This window comes from Dreissena polymorpha, chromosome 7 (assembly GCF_020536995.1).
Source record: "Dreissena polymorpha isolate Duluth1 chromosome 7, UMN_Dpol_1.0, whole genome shotgun sequence".
NCBI lineage: Eukaryota > Metazoa > Mollusca > Bivalvia > Myida > Dreissenidae > Dreissena > Dreissena polymorpha.
The window spans coordinates 330,148-349,714 of NC_068361.1; the positions used below are offsets into that span (position 1 = coordinate 330,148).

Sequence of the window (19,567 nt, forward strand, 5' to 3'; positions counted from 1 at the left end):
GTACCGTAATTACTAAAGTTTTTGGATACTCCTATTTTAAGCCAAAGTAATATTTGTTCGTTGCTCTAAATTCTCATGTTTTCGTCTATTGGTTCTATCTTTTAGACAGTTCATCTTACAGAGCTATTTGATCAGATTTTATCCCTGCTGCGCTTATCTGGTCACACTTCGATCATGCGTTTTCACAACCGGATTAAGGTCATAAAACCTGGCAGCTAAATACCTGCAGATAATTTACCATTACCTTTGCGTTATTGTGTAAATAACGATGAAACCTTTAATAGACCGTGGTTTCACTCAACAGCTTAAAATGAAAAATATATAAAAGACATGTATTCTATATGCAGTGGTATTTTACAAGCACGTGCTATTATTCGTTGAAAAAAATGACACTATATATAGTGCATACCCGTATCCGCTTGTGAATGCAATATTTTTTGGCTCTCTACATTTTCGGGCACTTGTATTATTTGTTTCTAAATGTTCAGACCACCTTTTATTTTTTAAATGTGTGTATCAAAACTTTTGGACACTAAAAAAAGTAATTACGGTATTTTAATTATGTTATACATCAGAAAAACTAGAAAACACAAGATTTCTAAATCTCGTTATATTTATTCAAAACAAATATAAAACATCAAAATAATACATTATTAAAATACTGTTAACAATATATACACATGTTCATATCCAACTACAAAAACTCTCCAAAATATCTCACTTCAAAAAAGTCATAAATTTAACACAAACAAGTTTTATGACATACCATAGTACGACAGATGTTCATTTAAACCAAGTGATATGAATAATCTATTTGCCACAAAGGAAGTGTATTTTGGATATGTTTAGCAGCTTTTTTTCCATGTTTTTGCAGTCTGTTGGATTCTGTTCACCAGAGATCTATTGTTACTGCCTACTTATAAATCTTTGATGTCATTATTATAGAGTTACTATCTTCTAATACTATTTCAAATGATGGCAGTCAATTCAGAAATAATAAAAATCACTCGGAAAAACTATGAAACAAACAGCACATTTAAAAAAAAATGATCACATGAATAGACTCTTTTTCACATTGCCGATATTGAGTTGCCTCTAATAAAAATTGTTAATTGTCCTTCTAAGTATTGAAGCGCCTTTGTGAACATACCAGAGATGTTTTATCAATATTTTATAGATCCGGATAGAAACGCATGGACAATAAATAACTTTATTTTCTCATCAAAATCAATATTAGTCTTAAATTTGTTCTGAAATATATTAAAATGTTTCTGTATATGTTTCCAAATTTGTAATGGTTATTGTAATAGCTGTATAGACTGTGACGCCTAGATTACCCTTGGATTTCTGCACTAATTGGTATTACGCAATTGTTGGAGACATTAAAACAATTACTTGCGTTTGATTTTATTATATAATTTATGTCAATTGTGATGCGGTAATGAGTCAAAGTTTGAAACATCTATTAAGCAAATTTTAATTTCTTGGATATAAGTTTATGTTAAGCAAGTATTATACAATAAGATGGCGTTGAATAATATGGATGTTTTGAGATGAGAACTGTTTACAACTTTTATATACAACATATAATACAATAGTACATACTTGAAAGTGTACATCGTTCATGTTTGTATGGTATAAGTATCATGGAGGAACACCTCAACATTTCTTGGTGACAACTGGTAAACGTGTAATTTTAAAATTGTTTCTGATATTTGCATCATTTATTCATAAAAACTATTCAAAGAGCAATTAAATAAAGGTTGAAACCTGACCTGTCAGCAGGGCTCGAAATTAACACTCGCACACTCGCAAAATGCGAGTGTAAAATACTGATTGCGAGTTAAGTTTTAAGCCACTAGTACTTTTTTGCGAGTAAAGAAATAGTTGGAAAAAAACTAGTAATATAAATGCACTCGACGTCATGAACGCTAAACCGTAGGTCAATTTATAAAACGTCTGAATACCTGTATGCGGAAGCGCGCACCTTGTATGTAGACTGGTATACAAATAGTACAGATACGCGGATAGTATTGGTACAAAAAACGTGAAACAGTCGACTATTCACATTTGTTCATTGAACTTGAACAGACATGGCGTCGAAGCCAGACATAATTAGTTTCTTTTTACCCACAGACGGAAATAAACATACGAAAGATAAAGCAAAGTTAACCGTTGATTTGTATTTTGGTGTCGTCGCACTCAACACGATATCATAGCTGATTTTTTTTTCAATGATTAAAAACCCATTAAAAATATCCCAAAACTGACACTTAAACTTTGTTTTCTGGGTGAACACGACACACTTATATTTGAAAACAATACCCTTATGGTCCAAGGAACTGATATCTTTGTATGATTGCAGAAATAAAAAAATTATGTTAATTACTTTTTATTTTGTTTTTATAGTACTAAATTAACTTTTTTATGTTTCTTGCAAAATTTGCGAGACTGTTTTTGATTTTGCGAGTTGGTATTAAAGCTGCTCGCAATGTTTTGCAAGTAGAAAAAAAAGTTAATTTCGAGCCCTGCCTGTGAAAAAATGCCATCCATATGAGGCCACACAAATTCTTATCAATTTTTGCGATGATTTAAAAACAAGCATTAACATTCATCAGTAAAAAATCTGAGATTTCATATCGTACCTCAGTCGCAAATTCAACATAAAATCATCATTAAGTAAAAATAAACATACAACCCACTTAAACACTGCTAAACTATCGCCTGTTCTAGAACAGGTCTTTTCTCAACGAACCTGGCAATGTGAAACATGAGGAGGTTTATGGTTTTATACTTGGAGCAGTAAATATACTCGAACAGAGCTCGTCCGATAGCTAGCCCCTGCTGCACGCGCATGTCCGCTCATGTCCGGTCATGCCGTTGGCAAACATGAAGTTACGGTACTCCGGGTGCGAGCCAATTATGAGATTCTGTCGGCTGTGGTTTAGACATAGTAACCAGTCAAGGCATATTTGAACTGAACAACATAGGGAGGGCAGTAGCTGACAACCGTCCAATTCGAATAAGAGGAGAGAAAAAGGCAACGAAACAGGAATACCGAGCGTAGAATCGACCATCGATCCTCGTATGTATAGTTTAGTTGCCTACAAACTGTGTTGGTCAGATCGACACACCGCTTTCTACCCCCCAAAAGACGACAATGTCAACTTTATCACCAATCGTGCTAACAACTATGAGGTCGCTTTAAGTGTTCGGAGAAACTACATAACCTCCCTAATTCAAGAACGAAATATAATTTCAACATGTTAGCCCATTGTCAATAACACTTGTTATTATTAAATAAGCTAAATCATGCATATGTTTGACCTTTTGACAGTTTGATCTCGATCTTTTCCAAAGTTTAACATATCTTTTACAAATCATTGACATTATCGACAAAGTAATTTAACGTTCCATGATGGATGAGGAATTTCTCAGCCTTTATATGTGATCTTGACTTTTACGGTCAAAGCCGTTTGTTACTCTTGACATACGCTCTAAAAAGTAAACATTTGTGGTAAATAATTTTTTAAAGGCCGGATAAATGATGAAGTTACAGTCCAAAGAATCTGTTGTATGGCCATTTATCATTTGATATATAAGTTCAACATTGGCCTTTTTAGGTAGGGAAAAGGATATTATATACGACACCTTATGTTCTTATGGTTGACACAATACGTTATTTTGAAATTAAATGATGAGGCAAATTGCGGACATGCTGTTTTATGGCCACATTAGATTTTTGTTATTTGACGGTTGAGTGCACTTTTGAGTTAAGGAGTCAGATTTATGATTTATAATTGCAATTAAATTATTAAATGATTAAAATAAAGCAATTATTGTAAAAATATCAGCTAGTATAAAATGTTACGTATAGAAAATGTATTTAACTTGTTATATTTTTTAAGCATACAAAGTATTCTACCCAAATGTAAACTGTTCGGAAATTAATGGCACTTTTACACAGTCCTGATGGGAAGTTGATCTATGTGACTGACCTTGTAAATGTCAAGCTTCACACACTGACCAGGGATGGAGCAGTCACAGCCACGCTCCAGAATCCTGCATTTAGAACGTCCTATAAAATATCTAACTAACACGTGCTAGCCAAATTACATGTGTTTGTCCTATGTCAACTATCTGTAAGCCAATTTAACACAGACGATAAGAACGTTTTCAATACCATAAAACTTATATATCCATCCCTAGCTCTGTATACTTCAGTGAAGATACAAGGAATATGATTTTTGTATTTATGAACACCGACAACGTATTTGAGTTCCAAACATAGGTTTCTTAACTTTTCAACGTTTACCTTTTATAACGTACAAACAAGTTTCAAAGCATTACAGTGCATGGAATTATTAGTGCCGATATCTTGTTGTATCATTATGACATGAAGTAACCATTCATACTAATGATTTAGTTTTCAGTTTGAATGACTCAAAGGTTCATATTTAAAAACTTGCATCCGATCTGTTTGGTATTACTACTGCTTCTTTGTTTAACTTTCACTGTTAAACTTGTTTGCCAAAAGTTAACCGAAATCTATTTTGTTCACCGGTGTATCCAATATTAAGTGTACCACCCATGTTCACTCTTATCCATATTGTGTTTTTTCCACATCGCAATTATAATGTTTGGGCCTATCTTCAACATTATTCGTTCAAATCCTCTCTGCTTATTGTGAGTGTAACCCACAATTGTGTTTTCATTATATAAATACGTGTTTTGGGATTTATAATAAAAAGTAGTGTATTTTAAATGCCTAATATTAATAATGAAAAAAATTGCATTAAAATTTCGTGTATGAAAGTCAATAATATCTATTGCAGTAAAACAATATACAATCGAAAAATGAATGTGTGTCCCGCAAATCTGTTGTTGCGAATGTCAGCTCCAACACTTATTATCTCTCATCTAGTTGTTGACCAAAAAATAAAAGAAAAGAAATCACATTTAATACATAACAAGACCTGTATGAAGACCGCACGCTCGACTATTCTTCCGCTTCAATGGTATAATGTAAATGTTCTGTCAGTCACCTGATTAAGTAACCACAAATATATATTAAATGTATAAATATATTGTACAGTATATTTAAAACATTATTCTTAAAATCTAAAAATTATAACAAGAAATTATACCATGTCAACAAAATCTTGAATTTAACTATTAACCAATTTTTTTAATGGAAATTAATTAAGTTTTAAAGCAAGATCACTATTTAAGCTCCCTTCAAACACGATTTAGGCACATTACGTCCTTCCAAACTCATGTTATTAATCAGAAACACATTTTCTATTTTAAGTAACAATAACCTTGACCAAAGTGACCCCTAAATGCAATCCAACTCAAGGTCCATGTCTAAGTCTCTACAAATAATATAACATCATAATTAATCCATCGCAACAAGAATTATCGAGCGAAAACTTATTTTATTAACAGTGATCTTATTCCCACTGGTCCGAAATGCAATCCATCGCTAGATCAGCCTGCCACGTACCAGCACAGCACGTTATGTAGCATAAAGATTTTATCTATTATTTTAACAGCAGGTTCATTGACCCAACTGACCCCTAGTGCATTCGCATGCTAGGTCTGCACGTCATATGGAACAATTGATTGGCTGAAATACTCGTGGCCACGAGTTAGCTTAGTCAGGATCTCGAGGTAGCTAAAATTCTCTCCTCTTTTGTTGCTGATTACTTCCCTTTGTATAAAGATCACCATGAACAACCATGTGGAACAATTTGATTGGCTGACTAACTCGTGACCACGAGCTAGTTAAGTCGTTATCTCGAGATAGCTAAAATTCTCTCCTCTTTTGTTTAATTTACCCTTCCTTTATTTACTGCACCGCTATTTCTTAAATTGCACTCCTCTTTTATTTAATTTTGCACGCCTCTTTTTTCTATCTCGTGGCCACGACATAGCAAACTCGTGACCACGAGTGAGTTAGTCGTGGCCTCGAGTTAATAAGTCAAGTCCGAGAGATAGAAAAAAAGGAGTGCAATTTAAACAAGAGCACCGCCTTGCGGGTGCAGACCGCTCATCTATTTTCTTTTTAAAGGTGAAGGGACTCTCATTTTCAATCACAAAGGAGGGAGGGGTGGAGTGAAGAGGGGTGTATAGTGTGGGGGTGTGGACATTTATTACATTATTTGCCAAAAATGCGAAAAAAAAGGGAAAAAAAATTGGGGGTGGGTGGGGGGATTCTTGGGTGCGATGGTTGGATGGTATTTCAAACATAAAATAATAAAAATAAATATTTGTATTTTTTAACCGTTTCAAAAAAAAAAGAAATTTGGGGGGTGGTGGGGTGGGGGGGTATAGTGTGAGGGTGTGGTGGTCATTTGTGAGATGATCTTAAAAAAAAAAATTAGGGGGGGGATTCGGGTGGGGGGGGGGAGGGGAGGGATGGGGGGGATTCTTGGGTGCGATGGTTGGACGATATTTCAAACATAAAATAATAAAAATAAATATTTGTGTTTTTTAACCGTTTCAAAAAAAATAAATTTGGGGGGGGGTGGGGGTGGGGTATAGTGTGAGGGTGTGGTGGTCATTTGTGAGATGATCTTAAAAAAAATAGGGGGGAGGGATTCGGGGGGAGCGCACGGGGGATGGTTTGGGTGGAGTCTATTGTGGTATGTCAGGTAAGAGTAGTTTTGTCAAAGTATCAATCAAATCTAATCATAAATAAAGAAGTTATGGCAATTTTAGCAAAATTTAATAATTTGACCTTGAGTCAAGGTCATTCAAAGGTGAAGGTAAAATTCAACTTGCCAGGTACAGTAACCTCATGCTGGCATGAAAGTATTTGAAGTTTGAAAGCAATAGCCTTGATAGTTAAGAAGTAAAAAGTAAAAAAAAATAACCATATATTCAAAGTTACTAAATCAAAAAAGGGCCATAATGACGTAAAAATGACAACCAGAGTTATGCAACTTGTCCTTTTACTGTACCCTTATGATAGTTTGCTAGTGTTCCAAGTATGAAAGCAATATCTATGATACTTCAGGGGTAAAGTGGACCAAAACACAAAACTTAACCAAATTTTCAATTTTCTAAGTATAAAGGGCCCATAATTCCGTCCAAATGCCAATCAGAGTTACATAACTTTGCCTGCACAGTCCCCTTATGATAGTTAATAAGTGTTGCAAGTATGAAAGCAATAGCTTTGATACTGTAGGAATAAAGTGGACCTAAACACAAAACTTAACCAAATTTTCAATTTTCTGAGTATAAAAAGGGCCCATAATTCTGTCAAAATGCCAGTCAGAGTTACATTACTTTGCCTGCACAGTCCCCTTATGATAGTTAATAAGTGTTGCAAGTATGAAAGCAATAGCTTTGATACTTACGGAATAAAATGGACCTAAACACAAAACTTAACCAAAATTTTCAATTTTCTAAGTATAAAAAGGGCACATAATTCTGTCAAAATGCACGCCAGAGTTATCTAACTTTGCCTGCCCAGTCCCTTTATGATAGTAAGTAAGTGTACCAAGTTTGAATGCAATAACATTGATACTTTCTGAGAAAAGTGGACCTAAACGCAAAACTTAACCAAAATTTTCAATTTTCTGAGAATAAAAAGGGCACATAATTCTGTCAAATTGCACGCCAGAGTTATCTAACTTTGCCTGCCAAGTCCTCTCATGATAGTAAGTAAGTGTACCAAGTTTGAATGCAATAGCATTGATACTTTCTGAGAAAAGTGGACCTAAACGCAAAACTTAACCGGACGCCAACGCCGACGCCGACGCAGACGCCGACGCCGACGCCGACGCCAAGGTGATGACAATAGCTCATAATTTTTTTTTCAAAAAATAGATGAGCTAAAAAAGGATTGAATGTCACCTCTATGCCACCCTAAGAAAATACTTTTCAATACTTATATGCACAACCAAAAAACGAAACTTTTAATGTAAACATGCTTAAAGCTACATAGGACTGCTATACGATTGCATATGAATCAAGTTTCAGTTTCGATTTGCTTATCAACGAGCATTGGCGAAAGGGAAAAATCATCAAAACGATTGGCGCACAGTCACCATGTACAAGTATGAATATTTTCTTTAAAATTGCAATGCAGAGTGGGTTCATCAGTGGGCCTATTGCTTAATGTATTTGTTTATAATTAATCAGCCGGATGATAGGATTGAAATCGCAAAACGAAAGTAAAAGTGAACTGATAGATACAATTACGTAATGGCTCAATATTGTATCAAAGTTTGATAACATATCATAACGTGCAGTGGCAATGAAGTCAAATTCTTACAGATAAAGCATTCATACATTGTATTTATTTTAGTACATTTTACCAAATTAACAAATCATCATACAAAAAGTTTGGATATTGGAATTAAACAGAAAACGAAAGTTGAAATTCCAGAATGATCGAGCATATTTTTAGAAAATGATTTATGTGTGGTCTACTCAACTTAGTTAACATTACAATATCTGTGTGATTTGGATTTAATTATTCAGGTTTGTTGTCTCCTTTTACAAAGTAAATACTCAATATTATAAGCTTTTGAAATCATATTTTATATGCACATATGTAACAAAAAGTGATCTTTATATTCTAAAGTAAATTACAACTCATTGACTATCTAAATTGCCTAACAAGCTGTTTTAAAGCAACATATACGTTTCGTCACGAAAATATAATCCATTGGTTGTAAAGAAATATATACCGAAAATGTGAACCAAAGAGTAATGAAGAATATTATATATCTAAGTATGCCGTAAAAGAAAATGTTAAACGGCAAGGAAAAAAACATCAATTGTGGGCAATATTTCGGGTGGGGGGCGTCAAATAAACATATGATTAAATCAAGCAATTATTTAGACCATTGATATACAACTAGAAAATTTAGATTACAATACAAACGAAGACGTTGACTTATTAATGTGCTTAGGCCCTTTTCAATGAGCTTTTATTTGTAATTTTTAATCAGCGATATATTAAAAATTAAAAATCTAAAAAACAAGTCGAAGACGAAGCGCAAAATGGCATTTCTAGTCCCTGAAGAACATAATGTTATGAAAATACAACCGACAGACTTTAACGGTCTGTAATTAGGATTTTTTTATAAACGTTTTTACTCTAAATGTATCCAAAATGTGAGGAATGCTAAGTTAATCGTGCGAGATTGAATTGAAGCTAAAAGGTCTTCATTTAAGTTATTTTATTTGTGTTATTAGCAATACAGTATTAATGGTATAAAATACGATCAATTAATAAGACTATTTGACAATTCCATATACGTAGGGTGTATTTCTTTACTTATTAGATTATAAGAACTGAGCCGGAAGATAAGATGCAGCAAAACGGATTTCAAAGTAAAATGATGCATACAATTATGAACTGGTTCAATATTGTATCTAGATCTACTACGTTTCCATAAAATGATAGCAGAAACGAAAGTAAAAGGGATGGTTATTCGGACATACTTTTAAAGAAGATGGACGTTTAAATATGACAGCAGAAACGAAAGTAAACGGGATGGTTGTTCCGACATACTTTAAAAAAGATGAAATTTTAAATAAAAGTATTTATGAATATGTTTTTTTCTAGTAATACTTGTTTTTTTTCTGATCTTGAAAGTAGGTCAGTTCGTATTTTACACATTGTCTATATCCTACATTGCGGTTGAAATTTACCAACGTTTATCAACTTTGAAGTTACTTAATTGAAAATGGTATTAATTTTTAATACATGTATCTGAAATCGACCATTAACCAAACGGAGTGCAGCTTTAATTTAATTAATGCCTGCAATCGTTTCTTGTCCGTCTATAACAAGTTGAGAAATGTGTTTGATTAATTGTTACCTTGTTTTGCAAAAAAAGTCAGGTCTCAACGAGTTAGTCATAACAAAGAATTCAAATGACATCAATTGTTGTATTTTTGATATCATTTATTATAAAATGAATATGTTGCGTGTATCATTAAGCAAATATTTACTCTTAAACCAAACGACTGTGGATTCACTATTTCAAACAGAAGAGCCGTTTATAGCTATGCTTTCAAAGGATCAGGATCAAAATTAAATAGTATTAATAACACAGTGCTTATTTATAGTTCGCAATAAACCGGATGTGTAAAAACGAGATCATGTAACAAAGTGAGACTACCTTGCTGGACGTAGTGTAATACATTCAACATTGCAGTGTGTCAAACATGTGGTTGAATTTAAAGATTTTGGAAATTAGATTGGAGCAAAGAGACTTAATTATAAAATCGTGAAAAAGAGCAAAAAAGGAAAAATATACGATTTGTTCTTCAGTGTAAAAAGTATCGATTTGGAATTTAATGAACATTGATTAAACACCGAGGGCGTTCGTTGCGTAATTGTTGCGTAATTGAAACAGCTCAAACGACTAAGAGTCGTCAAACTACCGATATTACGAAGTAAGAACTTGCTTCCAGACTTTTGAGATTCTCGATACTTACAATTTAACCATGTATCGCAATTATTCCCTGGCACTCCACAGCTTAACAGAAATAATCCATTGAACCGGAGAAAAAGATATTCTGTATATCATTGTAGTAAGCGTAACAACACCAGCTATCACGTTTTAATTAGTTCTTATAGTCAATAATTATCCCATCGCAATGCATTCGCTACTCTGCACTTTGTCATTCATCACGCACATTTCCTAATCGTTTCTTCCTGATCAAGCGGAATCCATTATAACGTTAAACAAGCGGCAAAGAAAGCAAGACGCTACAAAATAGCAATAATGTTGCCGTGGAGTTTTAATTGCGTAACGTTTCAAAGGATTCTTTTTCGTAAATGCTATTAGCGCACTTGTCATTTTGACTTGGAAACTTCAAAATAACTTTGTTCAAACCTTGCTCAATGTCATGCTACCATCAAATACTGTGGAATGACAACATGTTTTCGTTTACAAAGCAAATGTTTAGTTTGCAACAACCTTAATATTAAGAAACACGATGTTGTTGGGCATATTTCGGTGTTCTATCATACGGTTCACGCACGTGCCCACTGTGCACACGTGGCAGCATAAGGCTGAGACATTTCCGCTCATCGTCAATGTATGCATTCGCAATGTCAGTTTTTGAATAGTTATTTTTTTCCGAAAGAGGAGTAAACAAATGTTGTTGCTTTTCACAAGTCAATAGTGCGAATGCACGAACAATGAAAACACTTATTATAGATAAATAAAGTCAGGGGCGTAACTGCCATACCAAAGATAAAACAATATAACAAAAAACAAGTGTGTTTCTTTAATTCAGAATGACCGGACAACTTAGAGATTCAGACAAGACTCAGTTAGAGCAGTGGATAAATCAGGGTCCAAAGAATTTTACTCTACTGTTTCGTGCGACAAGTGATGGTTGTTCATCTCAGATATTTCACCAGAAATGCGACTACCAGGGCGCCACTATCACTGTGGCATACAATCAACAGGGTTCTGTGTTCGGTGGCTACACTTCTGCGAGTTGGGCTGCAAGCGTTGCTAGCCATATACGAGATGACAGGGCTTTCTTGTTTCAGCTGAAATATTCAGGCTCTGACACACGAAGAAAATTTCCTGTTTCAAAAACTGCCTACAGCATTTATTCACACGCAAGTTTTGGCCCTATTTTTGGTCAAAACGATATGTATTTATTTCAACAAACAATACAAAACATCGGCGGCGTGTTTTCAATGGATGGAACATGTGCATTTGGAGTTTGCTACACCATGACAGGTGTAACCAGCTGGAATGACATCCACAATGGAGATATGAAAGCAACAGATATCGAAGTGTACAGCGTTGCAGGTACTAATTTAAGTAGCAAAGACATGCGTAAACAACAACTACAAAAACAAAACTGATGATGTTGATGATGATACTATTGATAACAGTACTAATAATAATATTAAAATTATAAATAATAAGAATAATAATAGTAATAACAATGCTGAAGATCATGATGATGATGATGCTGATGATGATGATGATGATGATGATGATGGTGATAATGATGATGATGATGGTGGTGGTGATGATGATGAGGATGATGATGATGATGACGACGACGACGACGATGAGGAGGAGGCGGAGGATCATGAGGATCATTAGTATCATAAGGATGATGATCATGAAGATAAAAGTAATTAATAACAGTATTATTTTCTTCATTAATATGCAGCTAAACCGCCGGAACCTAATACAAATCAGAAATGGAGAAAAGTTCCAGAATGGAATAAGAAGGTTGGTTAATCCATTTAAGAATGGTTGTGTTTGACAGACGTATATTCTTGCAATTTAGCCGATAATCATAAGTAATTTATTTTATTTCACCAATTTATATTTAAAAAAGTTGTAGTGATCAGCTGGCACACTATTATTCAAAATGTAATAAATAGAACCATCAATACGTGTTATTATATAGTCGGTTCAGGAGCTCATACAAGAAGCGCTATCAATCAAGCCAAATCCGTGTCTGAAGATTCAAGATTATCGCATCGTTCTGATTGGCCCTGTTGGTTCCGGGAAATCCAGCTTTTGCAACACGATCAACTCCGTGTTCAGAGGACGAATAACACAGAGGGCAATCTGTGGAGAAGAAACGCATAGCATCACCACTGCGGTACGTCCTATTGTTAGTCTTACAAAGACATCATCAAATTAATAGCATGACATTTAGAACATTATCAAAGAGTGTTTTGTTTGTTGCGCTAGAAACACTTCATAAGAAACATATAAAATATTACATTTCCTATGAGTGGGGTCTGAAATCTTTGAATTAACACTGCCATAAAAAAAAATCATTTCGCGCCATATCCATTGGCAATGCTTAAAGATATTTCGTCAAGTTGAACCCACATTAAAGAATAGATTCTCTGTTAAAGCCTAATTCACCTTTTAACCTTTATTTTAGTACAAGCCTTATTCAATAAAATCCAATCGTGAATCGAAGCTCAATATACGACTGTGCGACACGAGAGGACTGGAGACTGATTTGGGAATGGACATTATGGAGTTCGCATATTTGTTAAATGGTCATATACCAGAAAAATACAAGGTACCTTCTAACATTTTGTTACGTATGATATTCGTCTTCGGTATTCCAAGATTCATTTATTAACTAAATATATTTGTAATATGAACACATTTGACTAAAAAATGTACGCGAAAATAACACCAAATACAGATTCAGAAAAACATGTATGTCATTTTCTCATAAATTATCAACGCATATTTTTTCATATTATTATATGCAGTATTTCATTAAAGCCCTTAATTCAAAAAGATCTTACGGCTTTAAAGACGATACCATTTTCAACAATGCACAAACATAACTATTTGTTATAGTTTCATGATACAATTTTTTAAATACACACAAAAAAGTTTTTGGAGTCTTTATGTGTGTTGACGAAGTAAAATGACAGTCCCATACGTGCTATGAAATTCACTATTGTTTAATGCTTCAGATTAAACATGAAATTAATATAAATTAGTCAAATATGTTCATTATGTATTGGCTTTTTCGATTTTCTTCATTTTAAATACATGCATTGTTTTGCAAGATTTTGTTCCTGGGAATTTCTAAAGTTCTTTTGTCGTACGAATGTAAATCAAGTATATATATAAATGGATTTTACACAGTTCAATGCAGAGCAACCGATTGCTATTGACGATGCTGTTTTCATCACGAAGCCAGGCTTACAAGACAAGATACACTGTGTTGTGTTTGTACTTGATGCATCAAACCTTCACAAGCTTGACTCTAAAATAATGGACAAAATCAAAAGTTTTCGAAAGGCAGCCACGCGGATTGGTATGTATTTAGCATCTGTAATCTCTATGGTACATTATCCACCTCAAACACGTTTAAAATGTATGAGTACTTGTACTTAAATTTGTTTTCCATTTCCGTTCATAAAAACACATGAAAATCGAAAGAACTAAATGTAAAGAATACATGTTTCATCATGTACGAATTGCATTTTTTTACTTGTGTCGCCTGTTTACAAAGAAATACCACAGGCCGTCCTCCTGACGAAAATTGACATAGAAGAAAAAGCATTAGCTCAAAAATATGAGACGGTATACTCAAACTCATCTATTGAGAAAAAGGTCATTCAAGTCTCCGAAATGCTCGGCTTTCCAAAGAACCATGTATTTCCGGTAAAGAACTACGAAAATGAAGTGATGCTGGATGACGGGGTGAACCTACTGGCGCTTTTGGCGTTGAGACAGATCCTATATTTTGCCGAGGACTACATGGAAAATCAAAGCTCTGACAACGAAGATTTTCCCGTCAAAGACCACGATTTTGAAGCTGGTTCAGAGTCTATATAAAAAAATTTAAATAAAAAACAACAACAATTGAAACAGACAGGAAGTTTAATACGCGGACATTAATCTTGTATTGTTAAGTGTGACACAGTTGTATTTTAATTATCATCATCATGTAAATGTAAAATATGTTAGATGTGCGTTTGCTTTATTTGTTTAAACAATCAGATTGTTTTGAATATCGACCTTTAGGATTATCAACCGTTTCCGGTTTTATGTGTGTACAGATAAATAACTTTAGCAAATTGATATGAGCGTGAAAATAGAATTCGTATATGGACTTAAAGTTGCAGACAAAAACCGTGTATATAGTCAATAAATAAAGCGAACTTAAAAATGATTGACTTTGAATAAACTGAAGCCGTTACGCCTGAAAAATGGGTGTGGAAGATTTTAAAGAAGATAAGATGAATATACCGATATTTGTCAACAAAGAAGGATACCATAATATGTTATTAGTGACTTATGAATCCAGCTAACTGTAAAATAGACCGTAACTAAGTACAGGCAGTACTACACAATAAACATTCTATATTAGGACAACACTAATCAAATCAGCTTTGTTTGAAACTTGATAAGCCGTTAAAATAAGTGAAAATCATTCGCATGCCTCGACGACCAGTGAATCAAGGAGAACTAATACTAGTTGACTTGATACCTCAAAATTTGTCATTGATCATCGAAAAGCTGTTCAATTGAAAAAATAACAAACCTTTTTCGAACAATACAACGTTATGACACTGTGTAAAAATCAATGACAACAAATCAAATTGTCCATCTGAAACATATAGAAAAAAGACTAGACGAAATAAACCAGAAACTGGCAAAAGTCCATACAACAGACTAATATACAAAAGACATGATAAATGAGCCGTTTTAGCTTCTTATGGACAAAAAGTAAGGTCCGTCTTCAGCAGACATGAAATCCTATAAGGAAGTTTCTTCTAAAAGGATTTTTTTATAGCGGATTACCGTAAACTTGCTTCGGAAAAGCAAAGACAGTCTGAGAGCTGTGACAAAATCGCCAACAACTAGAAGCAGAACCATCGACGCAAAAGCATCCTGCTAACTGACGATTCCGGAGAGCAATACTGGAAAACATTCTAGTCTGGGACGTCTTAAGTCGTGATAATAAGGAACAAGAAGTTGCAAATGAGCCTCCAAAAAACAAATTTAGACATTTATTATCGTTTGGGGAATTTAAAAAATAATGAAAATAAAAACGTAATCGTTAAAATTGTACGACGTCAAAAAGTAATATGTCAGGCCAAGAACTTGAAAGGTTCCATCTTGTTTTGTTTCCAAATTATGATCTGACAAGGCTTAATGCCGATGTGTTAGTGTTGCACTTGACAGACAACAAATAAGTCGACATGGCGTGGTGTATGTGCACTTTCGGAACAATGAACATGCAGATCGCGTTTAGTATGAAGATTATGAACAATTGATGAACATGTCATGGCATAAGAAGACCTACACTGAAACCGTGGGTAACAAATGCCCATCTAAAAACATTCCAGGACAAAGATCAGCCTATGAGTTCCCATTATACCGACCGCAATATTGCATTCGCTGTTGACATAAAACCGGTAGATATGTCAATAGTTTGTAACATTTTCATTATGAAATAAAACATTTGAGATTCTAAATGATCGAATGTACATAGTTACTACCATCGTACATATCAAATCGATAGATTCGTTTACTTTTGGTTCATTATGATTGTGTTTATATAATTTCTTATACATGTACCTTTATGATTGCTATAAGCCTTAGATTAACATACTGTTTATTAAGAAGCACTCATATGCCATGTCTATTTAACGTTTTGAGTAATGAGTCTATCTCCTATTCACCAAACATGTCAGCATTGTCATAATTAATGAATTGAACACTTATTTGTTTTTAAAGTGTACTACAAAGCGCGGCTGAAATTTCCAGAGAAACGACCCGTACTAGTATTATATGTAGTGATTACGATACAATTACCTCCCTTTTTTAATTTGCCATGCATTTTAAATGTTTACATTTGTGGATAATTCATAGAATATCACGTTAATTGGCAACATAAAATGTATATGTTAACAAGGCTTTAATTCTGTATATCGTTAAGAAATGTATTATTTAGATCTTTATGCTCCCGGCAGTCTATTTTTGCGACCGTTCATACGTCAGTCCGTTTGTCTGACCGTTTGTTCGTCCGTCCGGCATTCCGTTTCAGGAGATTTTCCCTTAACGATTTTATATATTTGGAATGTGAGTCTATCTGCATGAGTTACAGATCAGATTGAAGTTTCATTCCGGTCCATTAATTTTTTACTATGTTATGGGCTTTGAACTGTTGGGCATTTTGTCTTCAATAACCGTTTCCGGACTTTTGTGCTAAACGCTTGCAGGTATTTACAAGATGAGTTGGCGTGTGAGTCTATTCTACATGACTTATAAATCAAGTTTCGTTCCAGTCGGTTTATTTTTTCTCAAAATTACGGGCCCTCAGACACTAACCTGCTTTTTGGTTGGCAAGTCTACCCGCAAGTCAATGTTGACTTTTTGAACGTATATAATCTTTTATACATAAGTGAAATGAGGGGGATTTTAGCCCTACATACACATTTTATGTAAATGTATGCATCTAAAACGTCTCTTTGCAATAACGGCATAGATGATATTCAACAACATAAATAGCTACAGCAAATACATCAGATAAAGCTCAAAACTTGTCGTTAGATGCAACATGTGAAGCAACATGTGAAATCTACATATTGCCACATACACACAAGCTTTTTGAAGACAGTCTTCCTCTTGGATATCCCGGTTTGCCAATCGTGTCTGCGGACAGCTCCACTACAGAAAACACCTCCACGTACTTAGACCATGTCTTAAAATCCAGCGATATAACGTTTACCGTTGCATGTAATTATACAGACTTTATAAACACTATTACACAATGCAGAGAAAATAAATTGCCAACTATTTAAGAAATAATTCGTATACGTTATAGTTTGTTGTCGAATAACCCACGGCCGGACGTTAAGATGCGTAGCACGAGTGATTTGAAACCACGCATCTTAACTTCCGGCCCTGGGTTATTCGACAACAAACTATAACGTACACGAATTATTTTGTTTCTAACACTTTTTTTACTAAAGATTTATACAATGTATCTTATTTTTCTTGTGTACTATTTTATGTAAAATTCCGCCCATAAATAATAACTTTCGGCTGTTATGTCGATCAGATCTCCAGCCTATATAACTTTCATTTATAAAATACCGGATTATTACGCTGGTGGAAAATGTATCGGCATGTTTTGTTTAGTTACAGCGCGTGCTTTCAGTGTATAAGCTAATTATTGAAAAAAAATAACCATAGACGATGTTTTTCTTTGTTTATGTGAAATTTGGCAAGTGCCGTGTAAGAATGGACACTTAATTTACTTGAATGTAATATTGCTTTGAAAATAAGTTAAGAATTAAACACACAAAGTTAAACCATAATGCATCATTCCAAATGTAATGTTATTAAGCAGAAACCATTTTCCTACATAGTAATAAAGCCCTTGACCCACATGAACTCCATATGCAACCCCACACTACACTAAACTATAATATATGTTTTAGTTAGAGACATATATGCTTGCTGCATGCAACTGTTAAATTTCAAAATGCCCTGCAAACCTGATTTCTAAGTGAAAAAAAGGGGGCGTAATTATACTTCAAGGCTTGTCAAAACGATATGTATTGTTCATTGGCTGTGGATAAAGATCCTCAACACATATTTTTAGGTTAATTTCAATATCTGTAGAAGACAGAGACGTGGATTTGTTGAATGAAAAAGTTAACATGAAATTTGTAATTGCACAAGGAGCATAACTCTACTTAAGTGAAGTTATACAGATATGTGATTGCTGCATGTTAACTTCAACTTAAATGTCCATGTGCATTAAAACCTTAATCTGACTTGTATAAGTAAAAAAGAGGCCATGCTTATAGAGAGCTGGTGACAGTTAAAGATTTTGCTCGGAGAATGTTTATAAAGACCATGAACTCTTTTGTAACGTTTTCGTAACGTTTTATTTCAACATCCGTGGTAAATTTAGAGATATATGGTAGTTGCAAGCGACATTGCATGAAAGTGTAATGGAACTTTGTTAGTTACCTTGTACAATGACCCATGAACTCGTTTGAAGTTTCAATTAAATATATGTAGTAGAACCAGTGTTGATGTACGTTTACCATAGCCACATTTCTGAGCACATCAAGGCACATAACTCTGCTAAATTTCAGATCAGAGTCAAAAAACTTGGTCAGTGGTCGAACACAATGAGAACACGCATAAGGTGTCAAATGAATACCAATAGTAGAAAGAGGCATATGGATATGTTGCATGTTTATGTTAACAGAAGAACAAAAATGGGCATAATTCTGCTACTTTGAAGATATTTGTTATGGAACTTGGATAGTTACCTCACACAATGAAACCCAACACATTTACAGTAGACACAGTTAGATATAGGTGTTGCACATTACTTTAACCGACACAGTCGCAAACATTTTGGTGAAAATTAAATCTTGGACTTTTCGGGGAACAGTCAAGATTAAAACAAAAAGAAAGCCGAATATGTTTCATTTCATTCACTCTCCTTTACTGAAAGAAAAGTACAAAGCACACATCAAATTTAAAGCGCGATGCAAAATTTCTGCATTTTTACTTCTTTAAATGACTTTAAAGACCAAATTAAAAGTCTTTCAACAACGCTCATCTGCATGTATGATAAGTCGGGTCTCATCGGATGACTGGTTTAATTTTAAAAAGTGACTCCCCTGCGTCTATATTTTACAGATAACCCATACACCATGCAACAGATGCATTTAATGAAGATCTATGGTGCTGCAGTAACGCACTGACTTGACAATCCATTAAATGCTGGGTGGTGTTTTATTAAACCTTATCCGCTTTTCGTTTTTCCATGAGACGATTAACCGAGATGCAAGATACAAGGACTTCACACCGTATCTTGCACTTTCCCCTGTAATCCTATTTTTACTTCGTCTAGCAACCTTGGACATATACTCAGTAAAAGTGTGTTCCACAAAACTATACACAATTAACATTTTGTAGATGCCTTGTTCTCATCCTTTCGTGTCTTCTCATTGGATTCGTGGTCAATTTAATACGTCATTTTCGCTGTCACGAAATACCACACGTGTCCGGCTTCTATGCAAGGAACCGGGTCCTTC

General features: G+C 34.2%; 1 protein-coding gene across 2 annotated transcripts; it reads left to right on the forward strand.

Annotated features, from left to right (window-relative positions):
* Window positions 1-7,954: 7,954 nt before the first annotated feature.
* On the forward strand, window positions 7,955-16,032 carry LOC127837222 (interferon-induced protein 44-like). 2 transcript variants are annotated; one of them, XM_052364147.1, is made up of 7 exons: window positions 7,955-8,066; window positions 11,272-11,801; window positions 12,175-12,236; window positions 12,418-12,615; window positions 12,907-13,050; window positions 13,635-13,806; window positions 14,005-16,032. In XM_052364147.1, exons 1-7 carry the CDS (start codon window positions 8,059-8,061, stop codon window positions 14,328-14,330), a joined length of 1,440 nt encoding a protein of 479 aa, XP_052220107.1. In that variant the 5' UTR covers window positions 7,955-8,058; the 3' UTR covers window positions 14,331-16,032. The 2 variants fall into 2 exon arrangements, with proteins under 2 accessions (XP_052220107.1, XP_052220108.1); XM_052364148.1 differs by lacking the exon at window positions 7,955-8,066 and adding an exon at window positions 8,242-8,493.
* The last annotated feature ends 3,535 nt before the right edge of the window (window positions 16,033-19,567 follow it).